General features: G+C 31.5%; 2 protein-coding genes across 4 annotated transcripts; one reads left to right on the forward strand and one right to left on the reverse strand.

Moving 5' to 3' along the window:
• On the forward strand, positions 8,353 to 10,541 carry LOC109334009. Its single transcript, XM_019569583.1, has 3 exons — positions 8,353 to 9,201; positions 9,341 to 9,499; positions 10,178 to 10,541. Exons 1-3 carry the CDS (start codon positions 8,353 to 8,355, stop codon positions 10,442 to 10,444), a joined length of 1,275 nt encoding a protein of 424 aa, XP_019425128.1. The 3' UTR covers positions 10,445 to 10,541.
• Positions 12,177 to 22,429, reverse strand: LOC109334802 (endoribonuclease Dicer homolog 2-like). Of its 3 annotated transcripts, none has more exons than XM_019570757.1 (24): positions 22,341 to 22,429; positions 21,987 to 22,097; positions 21,606 to 21,783; positions 21,346 to 21,459; positions 20,777 to 20,911; positions 20,064 to 20,148; positions 19,880 to 19,944; positions 19,377 to 19,514; positions 19,042 to 19,170; positions 18,836 to 18,956; positions 18,631 to 18,730; positions 18,000 to 18,195; positions 17,762 to 17,922; positions 17,388 to 17,600; positions 17,155 to 17,239; positions 16,876 to 17,008; positions 16,469 to 16,740; positions 15,958 to 16,367; positions 15,767 to 15,870; positions 15,021 to 15,214; positions 14,357 to 14,566; positions 13,283 to 13,693; positions 12,787 to 13,065; positions 12,177 to 12,647 (listed from the first exon to the last, which is right to left on the reverse strand). In XM_019570757.1, the coding sequence occupies exons 2-24, from the start codon at positions 22,091 to 22,093 to the stop codon at positions 12,300 to 12,302; spliced, it is 4,188 nt and encodes a 1,395-aa protein (XP_019426302.1). In that variant the 5' UTR covers positions 22,094 to 22,097; positions 22,341 to 22,429; the 3' UTR covers positions 12,177 to 12,299. The 3 variants fall into 3 exon arrangements, with proteins under 3 accessions (XP_019426302.1, XP_019426304.1, XP_019426303.1); XM_019570759.1 differs by lacking the exon at positions 22,341 to 22,429 and adding an exon at positions 22,206 to 22,313; XM_019570758.1 differs by lacking the exon at positions 22,341 to 22,429 and having other exon boundaries at positions 21,987 to 22,173.

Consider the following 23,755-nt stretch of genomic DNA (forward strand, 5'->3'; position numbering starts at 1 on the left):
TAAGACTCAATAATAATTGATATAATGATAGTATAAAAACTCTTATAATTGGTTTTATGTATATCCTTGTTAGGAACAAACAAAAGTGGATGAAACATAAGAAAGGTTTCTTTCATTTTTTGGAGAAATAATTCATTTTCTGTCTCATTTATTTTATTTACTACATAAATCTAAAAGCTAGAACATTGATTTCCATTTCATTCTCTTGGATTCTATTCACCCAAGTATAGCATTTTATACTTTAAACAATTAAATTAGAGTAAGAAGTATCATTATCTCTACATCAATTTGTTACATCCTAAGATTCTTAATACTTGATAAAATTGTTAAAATAAAATTAGTAGAATAGTTTAAAATTATTCTTATTATATTTGATATTTATAGCATAAGATTTTACACCTAATCTCAAACAATAAGAATGAATAAGAATTGAGAAACACTAACAAGTTTTTCAGTAAAAACAATATATGCATTGGTTTATAAATGAAAACATAAGCTAATAACTACTACAAACTACATTTTTATTAAAAAACAAATAACACCACAATGGTACAAACATCTCATCAAGAGAAAATGGATTTGACACTAATCATTATTTTTTCAATAAAAATCATACAATAGATGATGAAGTATCATGTTAAAAACTTTACTATGAATGACAGAAATTAAAAAAGAAAACCACTAAGTCAGAAAACTAACTTTGCAAAGTTTTGCTAGCAAAAAACACATACCCTTTATCTCCTTTTTCTATTTTGCAAATGCACCCAGGTAATGAATGTATACACACAGCATAACACACATTATCTCTAAGTAATCAATCAATCAAATTTACAAAGGAAGAGTCCCTTCAAACTCAGTTAGCATTCTTCAATGCAAGAGAATAACTAATCCAATCAACATGATATATTTAGAAATGCAACAATATTATTTGTTAAGAAAGTGAACATGAGATAATATGAATGAGAAGATCAATGCAAACTCTAGACATGTTTTAAGTATAGTATTGACACACCTCATTCACTCCTAATATATACTATAACCAATCACACTAATTATCGTATACTGTTCGGAATTATTCTTAGGAAGAAAGACCAATGAATCTTGGTAGATGAACCATTGAATACATTCAATGATGTATTCTAAGGTCTTGAAATTATTCCTTGACTCTTGAGAATTATGAAGTCTAACTTAGAAAGTTGGAGTGATACTTTTCTAGGTGTCTTGAAAGTATGACAACTATTTAAGTCTTCACTATGTCTTTATGATGAAGCCTTCATCTCCTTCACTATATTTAGGGGATTTGTGAGGAAGAGATACAACAAGCATGTGAGAAAGAACAACATAAAGAGAAAGTGAGAGACTTTATATCCACTTGGTGTGAGATTTGTATTCCTAGTGAGATACTAGAGAGTTTGTATTTCCATCATGTTTGGGCGAGATTGAGTGTTATCCTCTTAGTAAGAGAGTCAAATATTGTAATTTTACTTTCTATAATGGAGATATTTTCTGGACTAGGTCACATGGTTGTTTCCTTTACACATTGAGGAGGTTTCTCCACTTTAAAATTTTTGGTGTTATTCTTCTACTCTTCTCTATTTTCTTTATTCACTTGCCGCTTCATGTACACTACGCCATAGTTACAGTTCAATAGCGCGTATTTTTTAGGTATAACAGCGGTTTCATGCGCTTTCTGTTTGACTGCAGTAGTATATTGTCGTGATTAACAACGCTCCTCAAACGCTGTTGTGTTGAATATATACCACAAAACATCACACAAAAAACATTGTCATATATCGCATAAATACAACAATGCATCGTACACACAACATTGTCATATATGTCTTACATAAACAACACATTTTATAGGTATTATTAACAACACTTATTGTTGCATTGTTGTATTACATATATATAACAACGCATTATCAGAAAATCGCTCTTGTATTATTAATAAATATTCTCAAACAACACCTTAATATAACAGTGCAACACACACATAACGTTGTTGTATTAAGCATGTACAACAATGCTGTCTATAAAAAGCGCTGTTATATTAATCCTTTACAATGACGCATGTTAGGGCTTCCCCTAGAATTCGATGTTGATTTGTAGAAATTAATACATGCATATACATTTATTAGCAGCACATAAATTCTCAACAACACAAACATTTATACATTCTCAACAACAGACACATTAATACATGTCAAAAGTTTATTTTATTAACATAAATATAATACAAACTACAAACAATGAATATCATGTCAATTATGTTTTGACAGAGTACATAATTACAAAAAAAATTATGCAAAAAACAAAGAAACAAAATTATACAAATTACAAACAATCAAAATTAAGCTATAATTATACAAAGACTACTTGCATCTACTTTTTCCTTTTCTTTGATTGTTTTTGGCTTGTAAGATCATCCTTGTTTGGAAGAACATATTGATTCACCCAAAGTCCTTCATCGTGATCGTATCTTGTATATAAATCATCATCCGTAGTTGGTTCGCTCTCACACGACAAATATGTCCCAAAAAAGGATCATCTTCATCAATATCTTCATATTCTTGGTCATCAATATTATGGACGATTATTTTGTTAGTTAAACGAACAATGGACCATTTCATATCAGCTGGTCACTAACGTAGAATACTTGTTGAGCTTGTGATGCTAGAAAAAATGTCTCATCTTTATATCATGACCTATTAAGATCCATCTGCATGAACTCTAACTCATCAACTCGGAAGTCATTATTGTTATCAATCCACATACAATAAAAAACCGACATATGAAACATTGTGTAATCCAATTCCCATATTCGTTCAATCACCTTAAAGTATGACATGTTTGCATATATTGAGTTTCTATCTTTTGCACTTGACATGTGTACAATTCGAGCAATAAGAGTCACACCACTATTTTGCATTTTACTTTGATCATCTTATATTTTTCGTATAAAATGTGAATCCATTAATTAGGTAATCAGTGTAGGATAAGACATGAATATTTGGACCATTGGCTAACCATTTCAATCTTTCGGAAACCGAATGTGCATTTATAACTCTTCAGCAATGTGATTTTTTAGTCACTTTATGAAACACCGATTATGCTCTTTGGAAATCCAATTTGCATTCTTACTTGGGTAAGACTTCCTTAGCATCTCCCTGTGTATTTCAACATATGACTCAACCTCGTCGGCATTATGTAAAATATATAAGTGCACTTGCTCCAATTCGGTTCTTGTTATAGTCAATATTTCATTCCCAGTAATACCTTCACCAAATGTTTTTTTGCATACCGAGGCTTTGGAATGCCCATGAAATCACCATCGGTAAGGTATCCGGGTACAAAAATCAAGAGAGTTTCTTCAACAACATATCGCTTGACACTACAACCCTCTAGTCTTGATCAGTTTCTTCACATACCCTTTTAATGTCTTCGTATAACACTCAAAGAGGTACATCCATCTCATATATGAAGGGCCATATAGTTGTGTCTTTCGAACAAGATGATGCTTAGATGGACCATTATATCAAAAAAAAAGGTGGCAAAATACATTTCAAGCTCACACAAAGTCAAAATAATTTATTTTTGCAATGTAGGTAATTTCTCAGGGTCAATCACTTTGCTACAAATTTCCTTGAAGAAGAAGCATAACTTAGTTATGGTTCTTCGAATTTTTTAAGTAGAATTGACCGTATTCCCATAGGCAAGAAATGCTCTATAAGTACATGACAATCATGAGACTTACGACATTTTAACTTGAGGTGTTTCATTGATACAAGATTCTGAATGTTGGAAGAGTACCTCTCTAGAACTTTAACACCATGAAGAAATTTACAAAATTTCATTTTCTCATTCCTCGACAAAGTATAAGCTGCTTGAAGTAGAAATATATGTTTTCCCTTCATTATCGACCTCAATTCCTTTATTATTCTCATACTAACCAAGTCCAACCTTGAATTCAAGTCATCTTTGGTTTTACCAGGGACATTGAGTAAGGTATCAAAGAGACTTTCAAACACATTTTTTAATATGCATAGCATCAGAGAAATGTCTTACATATAATGAACTCCAATACGACAATTCAAAGAAGATTGACCTTTTATTTCATCCATTTGTGACAAATTATTTTGCAAAAGGTTTACCAAAGTTATTATTCAAACCTTTTAGCTTTTGAAATAATTGGTCACCCGTCAACTACAAAGGAGCACGACCTTCTTCATTGTTTCCATCAAATACTTTTCTCTATCGTCGATAGTAATGATTTGAATGTAAAAAATCTACGATGACCAAGGAAAACATTCTTCTTATAGTGTTCCAACCTCATTGAATGAATATTGTCTTCACATAGACAAGAAAAATGACTTTTTGTATTATATCCAGATAGATTACCATAGACAGGAAAATCACTGATTGTGTCGAACAACAAAGCCTTCAAGTTGAATCTTTCTTCCTTATACGCATCATACACATTTATGCATGTCTCCCACATTTACTTCAAGTCTTCAATTAATGGAGCCAAATATATGTCTATCATTTCCTAGTTGTTTAGGTCCAAAAATTAACATAGATAACATCACATATTTGCGTTTCATACATAGAGAATGAGGTAGGTTGTAGATCACCAACATCACTGACCATGTACTATGAGAGCAACTTTGAACACTATGTGAGTTAATTTCATCCGTTGACAACACAAGGCGTAGATTTCTTGATTCTTGACCAAAACTAGGATAATCATGTTCTATTTTCTCCATTGAGGAGAATCTGCAAGATGTCGAAACTTGTCATATTTAATCTTTTCTTCATCATTCCATGTCAACTTATTTGTATCTTTGACATTGCTAAACATATGTTTCAATCTTGCTTTGGCGGGAAAATACCATACAACCTTTTTGGGAATTAATTCTTCATTCTTATATCGTGATGCATTACAGTTAGGACAAAACTTCAATGAAGCATACTCATTAAAAAATAATACGCAATCATTTTCACAAGCATGTATCCTAGTGTAGTCCATGCCAATGGAGCTTAACTTTTATTTTGCATCATAGGTTCGAGAAGGGAGCACATTATCTTGCAGCAACATATCATTTAAAAGTGCAAACAAGTTGGTGAAACTCTTATCAGTTCATCTATTAACAGATTTTAACTTATATAATCTTGACACCGCTGCCAATCTTGTGAATCTAGTACAACCATCATATAATGGTTTCTCAACATCACTTATCAACCGCTGAAACATCTCAGGACAATCTTGAAGATCCTCTTTGACAACATTTGTCATTTCCTCGAAACGATCGTCTTCATATGCATTTGTATAGTTGTCTTTCATATACATCTCATCATAACAATCCATAGCGTCTCTCTTCTCACCATGTCTTGTCCAACATGTGTAACTTTGATCAAGTGACACACTAAATGAACTTTTTAACTCATTTGAAGTAATTCGGTTTGAATAACAACATCTTAAGCAATGACATACAATTCTATTAGGATTTTCAACATTCTCAATTGCAAACCTAACAAATGATTTCACTTTTTCTTCATACTCCTTCGTCAATTGATTGTCACCCATCCATTTTATATTAAAAAAAATATAATAAGCATAAATCCGTAAAGCTTGGAGATAAGCTCACCAAGCAGAGCAGGTACATTATTATGTAATTAAAGTGGAAGAGGTCGGAAAACCCTGCTCAATACAAGCTCACTTTCAATCATTTATAAGGAAAATATTTATAACTCAATATAAACTAAATATAATGTAATTAAAAGGACAAATAATTATAAGGAAAACTCACTTTCAATTTGATGTTGAATGCACGAATGATGATTTTGAGGTTAAACGAGTGAAGGATTTTCAAAATTGGTGTTGAATGATTTTCGCGTTGAATGAATGAATGATTTTCGAGGTTGATTTTCAGTGTTGAATGATGATGAGGTTAAATAATTTTTGAGGTCGATTTTGAGAGTAAATGAGGTTTGGTGCTGAGTAAATGAGTATTGAGATTGCTGAATGTGTGAGAATGGAGGAACACTTTATTTTTTAGAGTCTAATAGTATCTTCAACAGTGCATAATCAAGATGGCGTTGTTAATGATATCTAATCAACAACGCCTTCTACAAATAGCGTTGTGGAAGAATTCCCTAAGCTACAATCCGTGCAAAAATCTACTATACCTATGATTTGCCAACAAAACTAAGTTATATATTATTAAAAACTTTATTATCCACAATTGGTACATGTCATGGCTTGGAGCTTGTGACATGCACCTCCAATGTTTTATTGGCTTCATGACTAATATTTTCCAAATATGCACCTTGTGCCCTTGTATTTGATGATGCAGAAGAAGATATAGATAAGATCATTTATATTAATAGACAAAGATTAACATTATATAAGTTTGATATATTATTATTATATCATCTATTATTCATGTTTAATCATTATTTATTTTTAATAAAAGTAATACAAATGAACTGTGCATGCACTAAGCACAAATCTTTAAACAAAGCATAAATATTAAACTATTTTTGTTGAATGATGTATAATATATAAATAATATAAATGAATGATGTAGTTGTAATAAATTTTAATTTATATAATTTATAGTGGTGTAACTACCTAAAAGCTTATATTTATATAAACTAGCATGTCGATAGACACTTCTATAAATGAATGATGTATGTTGTTGTAATAAATTTTAATTTATATAATTTATAGTGGTGTAACTACCTAAAAGCTTATATTTATATAAACTAGCATGTCGATAGACACTTCTATAAATGAATGATGTATGTTGTTGTAATAAATTTTAATTTATATAATTTATAGTGGTGTAACTACCTAAAAGCTTATATTTATATAAACTAGCGTGTCGATAGGCACTTCGTGCCTGCCGACCCACATTCTTATATTGTATCACATTTTTTATATTGGGGGTATATGATATTATATTTTTTATGAGAAAATAAATATGAAAATGAATTGTGATTTTTTTTAAAAACTACATTGATAATATGATATTTTTATGTATGGAACTTTCTCTAACTCTTATTAATATTTTTTATTATGCATAAAAACATTGTAATAATGGCTAATTAGAATGGTAAAATAGGCAATAAAAAATTACACCATATTAGGTAGTTATAAGATGTTTTGACTTTATATATAGTATAGAAGTATAGAAGTATAGATATAGATATAGATAGATATATAGTATAGATATAGATAGTTAAGTAAAATTGTTTCATAAAAGTAGCCATAAATATATTTGAGAATTTTTAAATGAAGGTAAAAATAAATTTATAATGCATTTATTTCTTTAATTTTTTATTACTTAATTGAATAAAAAATATATAAGTAAATTATTAATTAAATGATAAAATATAATAAATTTTTTAAACCATATTTATTTTTTATTATTATAGATTTTAATAAATTGGTGAAAATTATTTAAATATATTATCGCACATAAAAATAATGGTAATTTTTAAATTTATTTGAGTTGAAAGTAATTGATGTGATTTTATTAAAGTAGTAATATGAATTCTTTAAAACTCTTATAATTATAAAAAAGAATTCTCAAAACATCTTTTCTATAACTTTCACACAGTACAACAAGATCCTTCTTTTTAAAACTTCAACTTTTATTCAGTTATTATGAAGAGAGGGAGTCTCCTTAATTATCTACTGATGATAATTAGTAATAAACTATGTGCACACATGAAAGCAGAAAGAACATAAGAATGGTGGTGAAATGAATGTTTTTGGATTTGTTAAAAGTATAGTCAACACAGTTATAATGAAAAGGAAATCTCTATAATCATAAGAATATCTGTATAATCCTATTGGCACAAGAATCTGGTGTCTCAAATATCCTTAACCCCTAAGCATATACACCCACACTCTCCTATTTAAGCAACAAAGACTCTGAAGTGTGGATATCAGTTTCTCTTTCTCAATTCAAAGTTAGTATCTTTTTCTCTCCCTCTCTCTATAATTTCTCATTTGGGTAACCATTTTTCAACGAAATATATATCTTCAAACTTTGATCATTGCTCTTAGTATTCTCCCTTTCTTGAAACTTTGATCAGTGCTCGTAGTATTATCTCAAAATGCTGATTGTTAGTTAACATTTGTTTATTTAGTAATTCTATATGTTAATTGATATTATTGTCTATTATTGAACATTTAGAACTTTGATATTGTGTTATAGTTTCTTTAATATGCATGTCTTGATGTTAACACATATATATATATATTGCATTGCATTGTTTACAATATGGGTCTGTTTAATTTCTTTCAATCAACTTTGTTGCTAATAGAGATTATGTAAACAGATGAAGATTTGTTTTGTATCTAAAGATTTGGTGCTTTCATGGACAATACTGCAACTACTACTGTTGGTGTTAACACTACAACTACCATTAACTGCTTTTGGGAAGACAGAAAATAATATTAAATCAGCTGATTTTTTATCCCCAAAGTTTGAATTAGATCCAGGATCAGTTGCAAATACATTATTCTATGATATTGATTTTCCAAAAGGCCATGTTGCAATTAAGAGTTTAGATGCTGAAATAGTTGATGAAGCTGGGAATCCTGTCCCTCTTTATGAAACTTATCTTCACCATTGGGTTATTGTAAAATATTTGCATCCTAAAAATGTTTCTACCAAATCAGAAAATGTTTCTTGGGTCAGAAACAGTGGCTTATGCCAACATGAAACTCTTATGCAACAGTTTGGGGTTGGAGCTGAAACAAGAAAAACAAACACACAAGTTCCAGAACCTTTTGGTGTAGAAATAGGTAACCCTACAAAGATTCCAAAAGGGTATGAAGAAAAGTGGTTTCTGAATGTTCATGCAATTGATGTAAGGGGTGTAGAAGATAGGGTTGGGTGCCTTGAGTGTAGGTGTGACTTGTATAATGCTACAACAGATGAAGATGGAAAACCTTTGAGTCCAGGTTATGTTGGAGGTATGTCATGTTGCACTGATGGTAGAAAATGCAGGTTGAAGAATGCTTTTCTTGGCCCTAAAAGAACCCTCTACCTAAAATACACCATAACTTGGACCAAGTGGAACAAATTTATAGTACCTGTTAATGTTTATATCCTTGATGTCACTGATACCTTTAAAATATCAGATAAGTCTAATGGACTCATCAGTTCACAGCATCAATGTCATGTAAGTGTTTATATATCATACTAAATCTAAATTAATCAATAGTATATAGTGAGAATAATTCTTATATAAAAACGGCGAGAATAATGAATATGAATTTTTAATGGATGTAAATGTGAGTAATGGAAATTCTTTGTTACAGACTGAGTATCAAGTTGAAGCTTGTGGCAAAAAGCATAAAGATGGTAGTGGTTGCATTGATGTGAAGAAAAATAGGCTCCAATTTCAAAAGGGTGGATATGTAATCTATGCTGTTTCTCATCTGCATAGAAGTGGAATTGGATCAACTCTTTATGGACAGGTGATTAAATAATTACCATCATTATTAATTTCTACTCATATATTTACCTACAAAAACTATAAAATATATATATATATTAATTATAGAATAGGCTATAATCTTGTCATATAATAATACAATTTTTCTAAATAAATTATTATGTATCACTGTTTTTTTATTGATAAAAAACAGTAATACCATTAAAATAATATAAATTTCACTAAAAATAAGTTGTTAGAATTTTTAATAAGAAATTATTTTTTATTGGTAGCAAAGAGAGTAATATAAAATGATGATATATAAGATTTTCATTTATCACATATATATGGCACATAATTATATTCGTAACTTTGTACATTTAGATTTTATATTTTTATATAGCTATAAATGAAAATATCACATAGAGATTTTAGCTTTTTACCATGTTCACAAAAACACTAACTTTTGAAACATTGTTTCTCTTATTTAACTTATGGTTTGTGCTTTTATGTTATCAAATATTTTTTAAGACTTGTCATAACTTTTTTATTCATTTCCATTTTCATTACTGTTCCTTGAACTTTTTAAGTTTCATCAATTGAACCCTACCCACATGGCCACACCTACCAAAAATGGAAAAGAAATGCATATAATAATCTTCTAGTTTAATTAAATATTGTATTGTAACTTATATTTAACATTATGATATGAAAATTTCAGAATGGAACGGTTATTTGTTCATCAAAACCAACATATGGAACAGGAAAAGAGGCAGGAAATGAGGAAGGGTATGTTGTAGGAATGTCCACTTGTTACCCTAAGCCAGGTTCTGTAAAGATAAATGATGGTGAAATTGTAACTATGGAAATTAACTATAGCAACACCAAAATGCATAGTGGAGTTATGGGACTTTTCTATATCATGTTAGCCGAAGATCTCCCGAGCCACCACCATCACCATCGCCATCACCATCACCATCTACTCTAGACATTCCTCTCCATATTAAAATGGATGGAACCTCTTCTGTCTATAGTATATGACTATGTATTATGGTAAAAATAAGGACATGTAATTATAATTATCTTAAAAAAAGACGTTTCTTATCAATGTTTTCATACTTCACTTAGTTTATGCATGTATTTTTTCCACAAATAATTATCTCAAAGAAGTGATTGGAAAGTTATTTACATTACGAGAAGGGTAAAATAGATTAAGTGGGTTGGATCCAAATCTAAAATACCTCTACGGATATTAAAACAAAACTTTGAAAAAAGTCAATCCATAATAACAAAAAGATTTAATTTTACTATGTAGGGTAAACTACATGTACCAAAAAATATGACCTCTTCTTATAAAAGGATAATCCAATATATGATATTATTATCTAGCTAGCACTTCTACGGAAGATAAATATATATAATCTTATTTTTGGAGACGAGAAAATTGTTTCCAAATTTTGAACATATAATCTTCAAATTATATGTATCAAATAATATGATGTATTATCATAAATGATGTTAATTGATAATTCATTTCTAATTGTTTTAGTTTTCTTTTGGTCTCATTTATTTAGTAATTGAATTACCTCCATTAAATTTATTCTTTTTATTTGAACTTCTTACCTATGTGTAAATAATCGAAAGGAAGATTATATTCCATCTTCTTGTTAAATTCATGTGCATGTTATCTAAATATTTTGCAGTTTGAGTTCACAGATAATATATATAGTTTAAATCTCATCACAAAATTGTTGTATGTTTTAGAATATTTTGTGTATTGCCGTCACCCTCACTGAGGATAAATTCATCCATAAGGTAGAAGCTATGTTGTGTCTTGCAAAAACTGTAAAAATAATTTAATATACCCCGAAAGAGATTATTTGATTAGTGTAACATTTATACACTACCAGTTAATTATTTATATATAACATATCATCCATTATTTATTTAAATTATTTTTTTAAGAGAGTCAATGATGATAACATATGAATAATAGATATTATAGTGACAATGTATAAATGATACATTTTTTTCTTTCTTATTTGATCTCATTTGTGACTATTACTAGTGATCAATATTTACATAATAAAATTTCATTACATTGAAAAAATTATCCTTTGATACATCAAGATTGAAAAATATTTCGCCAAAGTAGAAATTTTGTAATGTTCATTCTATCCGATTTGTAAAAAGCATTCAAAGTAACACTTCACATTTAGTATCCACATGTGACATACCGCCACACCTTAACACTTGCCCCATTCTTAAGGTTTAAAACGAATTGAAAATATGAGGAATATTTTAATAAGTATTTAAATGATTCCCGATATAATAAAACAAATGATATAAGACTTATTTCCTAGCATGTTTCGATTACTGAAGCCTAATGGATAAGGCAATGAGTTTATATTTAACTGATTAAGAAAGGACATTTAAAATTAGTCATATGCTATGCTATTTAAAATTAAGCATAGAGATCCAACTAAGAGATAATGCTCTTATCAATAAAACTAAATCATTTTCAACAACTTTATTTATTAAATATATAACTTTGAAAAGAAACAACAACCCTTATTTCATGGGGTAGAATCAGCTTCATGGATCAAACAAACAAATAATGCTCATATTATAAATTATTTATTGACAAAAGATTATTAATCTCAAAATCCTTCTAATTTTAAAAAAGAATACCATGAGCAAAACAAAAACACAGAATCTGATTCAACTAAGAAACACATTAACATAATGATATTTGCATTTCATTCATATAATATATGTTATTTATAAGGCTGCAATTACAATTACTAACAAAAGATACAAATCTATAGAATGCATGTAAACATTCATTTGCTTTCTATGTTCTGCAATGACTTCAAAATTTCCTTGCAGGCTAACTTTTTGGCTGTTGGCTTATTCACACAACCACTGTACTCATATTGGTGCATGACCCCATTTGCATCTACCTCAACTCTAGCACAAATAACACCATCCTTGCTGGAAAAGGTAATGCTCTGAGTGTAACCTTCTCTTTGGCATAGCTCGGTCAACTCTCGAACCGGGTGTAGTTTCAATGTTTCGGGTGTGATAAGGGGTTCCAAAAGTGGCCTTATGCTTTGCCACACAACCTCCTTATTGTAACTTGAATCAACAAGAATTGCTCCAGCTAGAGACTCTATAATGTCTCCAAGTACCTGTCAAACAATAGGAGCAACCTTGTAACAACAGTTTTCACATTCTAGTTGATTTTCAAAGTCACAAAATTGAAAAACACTACAAAACTTAGACAAGTGTATACCAACATTACATCATAAGTTATGTCACAGAACTAACCTTGGGAAGTGATGTCTCAGATTCCCATCCAAAAGTTGTTGATGAAGCCAACTTTTCGAAGGTATTAAGTATGCTGAAGATGTGTTTGTGGAGTTCTTGTGACGCATGGAGTACGTGTTTATGCAACCCAGCCTTAATGGCGGACCATGCATAACAATCATTATTTACAGAGGCTGATCTCATGTCAGTTAGCTGCCCTGGTGACAAGCCGGGATATTTCTCATATAAATGCATAGTAATGAGATAATCCAGTATTGAGTCTCCGAGAAATTCTAGTCGCTGCAAGGCAAGGAGTGCACCATTCACAAATTGTGATAAAAGAGAAACACAAATCACAAGACTGTAAAGAAAACCTAATTAATGTTCCCATCAAGCCTCGGAAAAGGATCAGTGAGCGCATACGGAGTCAATGAAAGTTTTATCTTTCATAGACATGCACATGCTAATGAAGTAATGCCATGTGTCCCTATGAAATGTAACACACAACAATAAGTACCTGATAACAACTAGGGATTTCAGGCAGCATGTAAGAGCCATGAGTCAGAGCTTCCACTAAAAGAGAACGGTCGCGGAATGAGTACTTCAATAAAGATTCTAGAAAGTTGACATTAACAAGCTTCTCTGGTTGATTGGTTAAGTGCCTCTCGTAGGGTATAATGTCAAAATTAACTTTAATGCCTACCCAATCCATAAACAACAATGCAGCATTTTCACCACCATTGATAAGGAATGCACCAATTAGTGCCTCTACAACATCAGCAATAATCTTACGTTTTAATTTTCGTTCTCCACTAACATAAATTTTCCCCCTCTTGGAATCCAACTCCTCTTTTAATTTAAAACTTTCTGATTTATCACCAGGAATAAGCCAGGTATGAGGATCAAAAGGCGCATTTCGTATGAATCCCTGCAACACAAAAGAACAGCAATTCAATTAAAAAGTTAAAGCATTATCAGCAAATAAAAATCAAGTACTGTGTCAACATGATAATGCAGAATTCTGAAAAACAGAGTAATTCAGAAGAGAAACTACCAAATAATAGTTAAAGCAATACAATCCAACCCTCAATGCATATATATCACAATTTATTGAACACATCATTCATGGTAAATATGGTACACTTTCAAATTATAATTTTTATTAACTTAAAAAAACATAAACAAATAAAAACATTGAGCCACATTGTTTTGTTCAAAGGATGTGCCTTGGTGCAACAGTAGGAGCTATCACCACTTTCCATGTGACCTTGGAGGTCGTAGTTTGAGCTATGGTATCAACTTGTAGCCAACACAATGGTAGACAATCTACGTACTTACGTGGGTTTGAGCCTTCCCTAAACTCCATGCAAAGGAGCAGCATTATATAGCACCATGTTTGTCATTGATATTATTTTGTCACTATATCGGAGATTATATTCTTCTAATACACTAGAATTAAAACAAAACAAAAAACGCTAAGGGGTGAAATCTTAGCGTAGATATGAAAACTGTTGAAAGACAACTGCATAACCAATGCAGAGCACAAAAAAGTAACATGTGTGTGTGTGAAAAAGAGGGAGAGGGTATATACCGGAAGTCCGCAATTGCACCCAAACTTACTGAGGGCAGCATTAGAAATTATCTTTGTCCTCTTCATAGTAAGGAGACCTTCGTGAAGATTTTGGTAGGATTTAAACAGCTCCTTACTGGCTGCATATTTTAGAAAAGAATCTCCAAGAGTCTCCAGAGACTCATAATGAAAGGGCTCTTTGCATCTTTTTGTAGTAATTGCTTCCAAAACCTTCAATGCACAATGCAGATGCCATCATCTTTAAAATGTTTCAAGACAACCGAATAAATAAATAAAAAGACTAAAGGAAACTATAATTTACGCCTAAACAACAGAGAGATGAAAACCTTCAGCAACCATTATAAAAACAAAGATTGCCTGAAGAATCCACACATTTAGAGAATATCAAGGCTAGTTAACTAATAAAAGACAATAACAGAAAGTTTCAAAACAAAATCTATTCAGATAACTAACCAAAATAATCTACTCGGTATCTCCATTGTGCATTGGTATTTTGTTCAGGATTATTATATTTATAAAAAATCAGTGAAAATATACGGTAAAAAAGATCTGTTAAGAACAACCATCAGAGAAATAATAGTCTACTGCAGAAAAATCTTGGATTAAAAAAACATCTCCAGATTATAGCAAACAAGAAGCATGTAAGAATGCAATAATAGCTTACCTTGACTGTTTGAATCTCATTTTGCATGCAATGGTCCAAATAAGTCTTTTTCAAGTTGTAGGCTCCTAACAATGACTCAAGTCGATGCATAATTGACGGAACAAATGAGAAGGAATAAATCGTACTAACTGATATCGGTGACATGATTATACAGCACAACTCAGGAGGTAGTTCAACAAAGTTCTTCCTTGCTTCTGAAAATGACCAACATAAAGTTAGTTGGATTGGATTTCACACTGGTAGTCTGAGACAAATAAAATTAAACATAACTGCAACTAAATTCTAGTTGATAGTTGTGGAACCTACTAATACAAATCCCTTTCATAATAACAGTAACATCAGCACTTGAGAACAAGCAAGCCAATATAGAATAAAAACCAAAAATGACAAAGTTCTTTGCCTAAAACAAAGGGATACAAAAAATTTGTCCAAAATAAATATACAAGCTGAAAACCTGATTTCCATTCAAATATAATCATACGGCATGAAATGACAGGAAGACATTCAAAAATGTTCAATTCATATTCATATAGGATTTATGTAGCCAACCCCAACTTTAAGATTCACGGACCAACATTAAGACTCACCTCTAAGATAACACCTATATCAGAATTGTATGATTTAACAAAAAATGTTATCTTGCAAACATTTATGGAAAATATAGGCCAAGAGTTTTTTAGGCTTGTCTTAACTCAAAATGAAAGATTAAGAAACCAAAAAACAAATGCAAAGAGCAAAGGTTAAACCTCTATCCTTCTCTTGTCTGCGTCCATGAGAGTAATTTTTAACGAGAAAAATGTGTCTTGCATTAAGGAGGCGTTGATGTTCAAAACGCAATTGAGTGTCATGCCTGAAATTTGGAAAGAAGACATATAAGAATAACACAGAAGTAAAAAAATTAAACAGAAAATAAACATCTAGGAGAAAAATTACTTACTTTTCTTCATAGTATTTCTTGTACGTAGTAACTCCACCATCCTTTAGTTCTAGAGTTGAGTTCCCATCCAATTCCATTATATTAGTGGTCATATAAATATGACCATTATGAGGAGTATAAACCAAAGAGTCTTGTAGCACGCAAGGGCACACTAGACCATTTTTCGTCCATACTTTTGGAGAATGCTTCTCACACGTAATTTTAGATGGATCGGAGGAGGTAATGGAAAGCCAATCAATTATAGCAGGTCTATGCTGTATGGCAGTGGCTGGTAGCAGAAGATAATCAATCTCAAGATCATCATCCAAATAGAGTTTATTTAAAGATTTTAAACTAGCTGCCAACTTATCTATATTATGATCTACAAGTGTCTTGAGAATAGTGACTTGGAATTTTTTACACAAAAGAACCTGGAAAAAATAAAACAAAACAAACCAGCAGTAACTACATTGATTTCTCCTAACACCTGCTAATAGGAAAGATACAATTAAAGGAGTAATAGACAGCATACCTCATTTGGGGAAAGATGAACAGTTCCAAAGCATCTCAAGTTCACCGACAGGCTACCCCGGTCAAAGCACATTTCAAATTGTGTGCTTCCAATTTCTGGATCAAGCTCATTTCTTGTTGCAAGCACAATGTCGCGCACAGAGATGTCATAGCTAAAATTTTGCTTCAACTCGATTAAATAACAGTGGTAGACTTTCTTCTCATTTTTTGAGAAGCTGTTGACCAATTGATATGGTACATAACTTGGTTGCTCCTCAATGTAAGGTTCACTCTCTGAAAATCAGATCAATGTTGAACAGTTGAAGTAACTCAGATTTACATAGAAAATCAGAATTTTAATTTCCAAATAATAATTTTAGAATGAAAGGTAGTAACAGAAGGATACAGTAAAATAGGAAATGAAATTACCAAATGCATCCACCTCTGCTTCTTCCATGACGATATCAGGAACGAGATTATCAGTCAAAGCTCCAATCTTATGAAGTTGTTTGCATGCTTCGAGGCATGCAATATTCTTCAGGAATTTTTTGTCACCTTGTACCTAAGACAAAAACAATTAGGAAAGATTTAGAATTTTAGATATCAATGTTTTGACAATAGACAAGATTTATGATAGAGCATTAAAGCGTCATTCGATCCATGTAGCTGATCCCACCTAGTGGGACGAAGGCTTGGTTGTTGTTGTACCTGAATAGGCTGCTGCAGAGGGCAGCTCTTGGGAAGATATAGTGTACCGCTCTCTTTGTCCCATCTTGGAGACGGTTTAAAGTACCTGAGAGTTAAATTCAAGAGGGATGAATGATGGAGAACATGATAAAAAGAAACCAAAAGAATCAGATTAATGCAGATGCACTAACATCAAAAACAATATTTCAGCTACATTGCAGATTATTAATAAGGGCAGAAATGAATTAACTAACCCATCTGAAGGGAGCCATGAGCAATACAAGTATATCAAAGTAATGCTAGAACTAAGATTAACAATGGCTCCAGTGCTTTCAACGCGATAAACTTCCTCCGGAAGTTCTTCATAAAAACCACAAGGAATTGAAGACTGACGCATGGACTCCTTCCTCATGATATCTCCGCATGCAAGGTATTTCTCGAGTCTTGAATGTGTAACTGAATCCCCACTGTAATTTTGTAACAAATAAGGAAATTGGGGGAAATTTAAGTCGAGTGGTAACACACAAAATTGATGCTAAAATTTAATCTCCTGTGATATGTTAATTAGTACTTGTCCAAGTGCTAGAGTAAAATCTTAATACTGACGAAAGTAACAGAAAAGAATCACCTCTTAACCATTAATAAGTAATCTGAATTTTGCATCCTGGCACGACCTCGGGACTGTATGAAACTGCATACTGTGGGACATGGGTCAAATCTAATAACCAAATTGCAACTTTGGACATCTAAACCCTCTTCAAGAATCGATGTTGCAACAATGATGTTGACCTACATTAAAATATTCCCACAATCAGAAATTATATTTGGTCATAACAATGGAATGCATTATCTAAAAAGCAACATACCAATCCATCACGAAATTCTTCCACGATTTCATTTTGTGTCTTCCTTGTTTGATTTTTCAACCCAGAATTGTGTCCTGCTATGAACTTAGTCTTCCAGCTGTTGTATTTTGGAAGCAAGGCATTCAAAAGTGTCTCAAGAACAACGGCTGTAACGACCCTTTCAACAAAAATTATACATCTCATATTATTCAAATCCCTGCGTATATAGTGTACATATTAGATTCTTCGAAACATATTTAATAACAAATATAATGTGATAGACAGATAACTACATACAATGAAAACACAGATAAACTATTGATTTAATTAAATAAAACAAGTTTTATGAAGTGAGTATAAAATAAAAGATAAGTTATATAAAACATTTGGAGTTTCATATATTGGGAATTATATATCTGGGTTATATAAGACCTTCATGGATCAATCCGAGCTGAAGGATAAATAGAATCAACCAACAAAAGAGAAAGATTTGACCAGTTAACCTTAAATGAAAATGCCAACCATAAAGGTATTACATTAGAATAAGAAATTTCAACAACCTAATTCGTGGCTTACCCATTATTGTAACCCACGAACATTATTTCAAGACCAAATTTTAAATATTTCGTAAGAAAATTATCATGATGATAACCTGTACTCAACCAGAGAGTCGACAAGACAGCAAACTTTGGAGGTTAAAAGCCCCATATCCTCATCAGATTTAATATTATCACCAATCGACCAGTGAGGACCTGAGCAAGAGAACATTTTTTTAAATGATATAAGAGTAAAGAATGCAGGCAAGACATTTATATTAAAACTTTCACCAAGTTTCTCAATAGTTGTACAGTCATTACCAGACGGTAAGTAAGTTGTGAGATGATGCACAGTAGCAAGACTAAAACTTTTAACGAGTCCATCCCCAGAGTTACCACGTGAAAATGATTCATATTCATCGGTAGATAAGGATTCTGCAGCCTGCCAAGAAAAAAAGTGATTGAACTCAACTATTGAACCATGACCAAAACGATAAAACTACAGCAGGAGAAGGGCAAATAAGAACCTTCAGAGCCAACCAAACACCAAGCTCATCCAAGCAAAACATTAAAGCATCAAAAATCTTTTCAATTCGCTTGTGTGCAGACTCTGCAGCTGATTGTGTAAAATCTGAATCTCTGAGGGCGAGTTCATACTGAGGGAACAGAATATTCGTAGTCAATAATCTTAACGAAATAACAAACAATCAACTGACCAAAAATGTTTAACTTGATGCAAACGCACGTGACTCAGAAAACAAATGACTTAGAGGCTTATTACTACTGTTAACACCTTGGATGTTTTCTTCTCTCAATCGTTTCAGGGCATACATTGAAAATTGAATTCCTTAAATGTACATACCTGCTGTTTCAACATCTTGAGCTTAACAGCTAACTCTTGAAATATCACATATGGAATTACATGTTCTGTGTAAAACTTGAATTTTGGGGTTGATATAGGAATGAACTCTGTGACAGTTTCACTTGCACAAGTATATACCTTCAATTTGAAAACAGAACTATACATCAAACAATACATTACAAGACCAAATGGACGTGCTAAATTGCATTTCAACACATAAGAGTATAGCCAGAAAGAAATATTTTACTCTAACCACATTATCAAATATAAACTTACTGTCATATCACATATGTGTAAGTTCCAAGACATGTTAACATTCACAGCATAGGCTGTAGCAATAGCTTCAACAATGTATCTAAATATCATAAACTTCAGAAACGTATTTTATAGTTATACCAAGAAGATAAAGGGATAACTACTGTCACGGAGAATAATAACATGTAATCATGTATACTTGTATAGAAGAAAGAATGAAAAATATTACAGAAAGAGGGGATAAGAACCTTCGAGTGCATTAGAGTCATGAGTTTGCGAATATTTTCTGCCAAGATCCATTCAGCATTTCCGACTGGAAAGGAGAGAAGAAAACAGAAAATCAATATTAGAGATTGACTAACAGTACTAAGTAGAGTAGGACAAAAAATTAGCAATAAAAGAGATAAATAAAAACTGTCTAGGTATGTATACCTTTTGACTTAATTGGAGATGCAGTCATCCCAAAAATCCGAGGTAGATCAGAGACGCCAGATTTTAATTGGTCGTGATAGAACTCCTGCAAACAATCAAATCTTACAAAAGTGACCACTACTTGCATAGCACAAACTATAATCATCGTTGCCATAAGTTGACTGCCATTGTATGCTAGCACACTGCAACCAAGTCTAGAATGGACACTAGATCTTTTTCATAGTTTCCGAAGATAAATGCATACTGCATTCGGCACTAGGACAAACTAATTATACAAATTGTTTATTTCTGATCTAATAGCTACCCCACATACAGACGGCCAGTCTTTTTTTATTATTAATCTTCACAGCAATGAATAAGCAAAGCATTTTAATGTCACCGATAAGTGAAAGATCATGTGACTCCTGACCTAATCTTTTGACTAGCCTGATGATAGATGGTCCAATTCCCCCACTATGCCCCTTTTCAAAGACCTTAGGAGATAGGACCTTGTTCTTGATGTAGTACCCAAAACCAAAAAAATATCTAAAACAAATGACTCAGAAAGAAAATTAGCTTTAGCAAGCAAAAGAAATTTGTGCAGAGCTAGAATTGCAGAACAATTACATCCAATTAATTAAGAGCATAGCAAAAAATATATTATCACAACAAGAATTAGTAGTAAATTCAACCAGTTAAAAGAAAATCATGGAGAGGATAGAAATAACACTTACTCTCATGATGCAAGCGTAAGGGTCTCTACCCTTAGCATGATGGCATTCGTCCATTATTAAAACCTTTATCATGTTCAGTTTGAGAAAGCTATGCCTCAAGCTCCTAAGCAATATTGCGGGAGTCATAACCAGAACCTATAACATTCAAAAGCATACAAAGGTGAATTTCAGAAGCATTGAACTAAAAACAAAGACTTTAGCTAGAAACCAACTAGAAGTATAACTAGAAGCATTAACTGAGTACAAACATTAGCTACAAGACGACATTCAACCAAAGAATTCCAAAACGGGCTTTCCCTAATATCTTCCTTTCAGAGCACCCAACATTATATTGATGTAATTTTATTTTTTCAATGTATATTCAACTAAACCAACAATAGTTATGTTTGAGTAATGCAGTATAGACTTTTTAGGCCATTAACAGATTCAATGAACAAAACTGTATAGTTTTAAAAACTGAAAACAACAAAAACAGGAGCATATCAGATATAAATCAATAAATAAAAAGTTATGGAAAACATATAATTAAGAAGCCTTTTAAGTTCTGATAGAAATGCAAAAGCACTCACCTCATGTTCATCAGTTTCTTTCTTCCAGGTGGCAGCATCCCAGTAATCAACTCCCATTTCTCCCCAATACATTCCCACTTTTAGATCAGTGAGTGCTTTCACAGCTTCAGCTTGCTAAAATTAACAAGAACATAAAACACATGGAACAAAAGTACTCATTCATTACATGGTTCCACAACAATCACATTGCAATTAAGACTATGTGATCTCAAAATTTGCAACAAAAAAACATAAAGACAGAAAGTAACAAATTGTCATACTTGAGAAACCAATACAACTTTGGGAACCAAGAACACAGCAATGTAAGGAGAAGGCTTTCTTAGAAGATAAGCATAGCTGCGAAGAAGCATGATAGCTATCAAAGTTTTTCCAGAACCAGTTTCCAAGAACACTATAGTGTTTTCCTTGATAGCTTTCTCCAATGCTTCAAGTTGATAGCTGCAGAAAAGAAATAAATATATGATAATATAAATATAATCAACAACAAGTGTAAGGCCCACCGGATACCCAAATACGTCAAAAAGTCAAAGTTTCGATTACTGGAAGTGACATTTGTTGTGAGAGACAGAACAACCGAAAGGATAACAAAAAAACAACAATGCATACACTTGACACTACAAAAGGGTCCATAAAACACTCACCTTCTTGCAAATGGAAGAGCATGAGAAGAAAGCTGTTGCTGCTGCTGCTTATCGCAGGTATCTACTTCCATTGTCACTTCTCCCATGGTTTCTATGCTTCTTTTCATATATCTACAAAAAAATGAAAAACCCACAAGGGAAATTACTTAAAGTTATATACTTTTTATGATAGAGGCGATGAAAGGTAAGGAATGAAAAACAAACAAAAAAGGAGAATACTTAGAGCACTGATCAAAGTTGGAAGGAAAAAAAGTAAGCTTTTGTTATGGTGAATTGAAAAGTGAAATGAAAATGAAAAATGATAGAGTGAGATTGGGGAAATGGGTAGAGAGAGAAAGGGAAAAAGATTCTAACTTTGGATTGAGGAACAGAAACTGAAAGATCACGCACGCTCCTTGGTCGGTTAAAGTGCCTCTCAGAGCCTGTGCTTAGGAGGAAGGATGGGCATTCGTAGTGGTCGACCCACTAACTTTGTCCTTATTTTAAATATTATCGAAGTAATCTGATCTTAAATATTGATCTGATGGACTTTTAAAATCAATTTTAAATTTGATTAAATATGATAATACTATTTTTTGAAAATGTTTTCTGAGTATATAATACTTATTAGTCTGAATATACAATATGATGTGGATTGATATATAAACTCTCAAGTCTCGACCATTTATATATAAATTAATGAAAAATTAAAAAATCAATGCTGATTTATTAGATTAAAGAAATGTGGTTATTATTTACACAACATATAAACATTTTGAATAGTTAATTATGTAACAGGTCGAATGGAATCATATTTATTTTTAACTTGATTTTAAATATTGTCTAAATCTAATTTTTGAACTTAAAATTAATTTAGACTTAATGAAACCAAGACATTTTGAGATTTAATCTGAGGAGTGGGTAGTGTCCTTATCCTCTACTTACGAAAATAAAAATAATACAAAGATACATGAATATGAGTCAAAGCATGTGGGCCCAGCTTCAGTTTACTCTTGGAATTTGATAAGTTTGAAATTCCATTTCATTATTAGGACCGTGTTGACGACAGGTCAAACAAATGACCATTGTAGTCTGCTTTTATTATCATTTGTATGTTTTCCTTTGTCATCAAAATGCTGGGGCTCGAGGTACTGCACATTTACACTCAGCTTGGGTCAGAAAAAAATAAAATAAAAAATAAAAGAAAGTTAAGGAAGGAAAAGAAGTAGAAATTGAGGTGAAAAATTAGTTGTTTGGTTTAAAAGAAAAAGAAAAGAAAGAAAGTAATAATCTTGTTTGGTTGTTTAAAAGGTGAAAGGAAAAGAAAATGTATATTTGTGAAATTACATAAATACCCCTATATAAAAAATGTCACTTTTAAAACATTATTATTGTTAATATTTTGTTTTTAGCATGTACAAAATGTAAGAGATGCATACATTATTTGACAAAACTAACTTCAAGAAATATAAATATCAAATAAACATTTTTACAAACAATTCATTATGTAGAAAAAGATCTAAATATACTTATTGTGTATGACGTGGGTAATAAAAATATCGTTTAAAGAAAAACACTTCAAAAAAGAATAATACAAATATATCACTCAACAAATCATAAGTTTTCCAAAAATAATAAAAAATGAAAATGAGTTAAAAAACAAATGTATTTTGTTACTGTAAAAATAATAATATTATTCCGCAAAAAATGACTTTCACATTATAATAAATAAAAAATAAAAAATTAAATGAGGTTGCATGAATTAGAATAATTAATAAATAAAATATTTG

Source organism: Lupinus angustifolius, chromosome LG19, assembly GCF_001865875.1.
Source record: "Lupinus angustifolius cultivar Tanjil chromosome LG19, LupAngTanjil_v1.0, whole genome shotgun sequence".
Classification (NCBI taxonomy): domain Eukaryota; kingdom Viridiplantae; phylum Streptophyta; class Magnoliopsida; order Fabales; family Fabaceae; genus Lupinus; species Lupinus angustifolius.

What these genes read in the sequence shown, in the direction of transcription:
- LOC109334009 (XM_019569583.1), top strand. Translation starts at nt 8,353, where the DNA reads ATGAAGATTTGTTTTGTATCTAAAGATTTGGTGCTTTCATGGACAATA. An exon ending in GTTCACAGCATCAATGTCAT is followed by an intron (nt 9,202 to 9,340) that starts GTAAGTGTTTAT and finishes TCTTTGTTACAG; the next exon opens with ACTGAGTATCAAGTTGAAGC. An exon ending in GATCAACTCTTTATGGACAG is followed by an intron (nt 9,500 to 10,177) that starts GTGATTAAATAA and finishes TGAAAATTTCAG; the next exon opens with AATGGAACGGTTATTTGTTC.
- LOC109334802 (XM_019570757.1), bottom strand. Translation starts at nt 22,093, where the DNA reads ATGAAAAGAAGCATAGAAACCATGGGAGAAGTGACAATGGAAGTAGAT. An exon ending in GACTCTCTGGTTGAGTACAG is followed by an intron (nt 18,196 to 18,630) that starts GTTATCATCATG and finishes CTATATACGCAG; the next exon opens with GGATTTGAATAATATGAGAT. An exon ending in TACTTATTAATGGTTAAGAG is followed by an intron (nt 17,601 to 17,761) that starts GTGATTCTTTTC and finishes ACAAAATTACAG; the next exon opens with TGGGGATTCAGTTACACATT.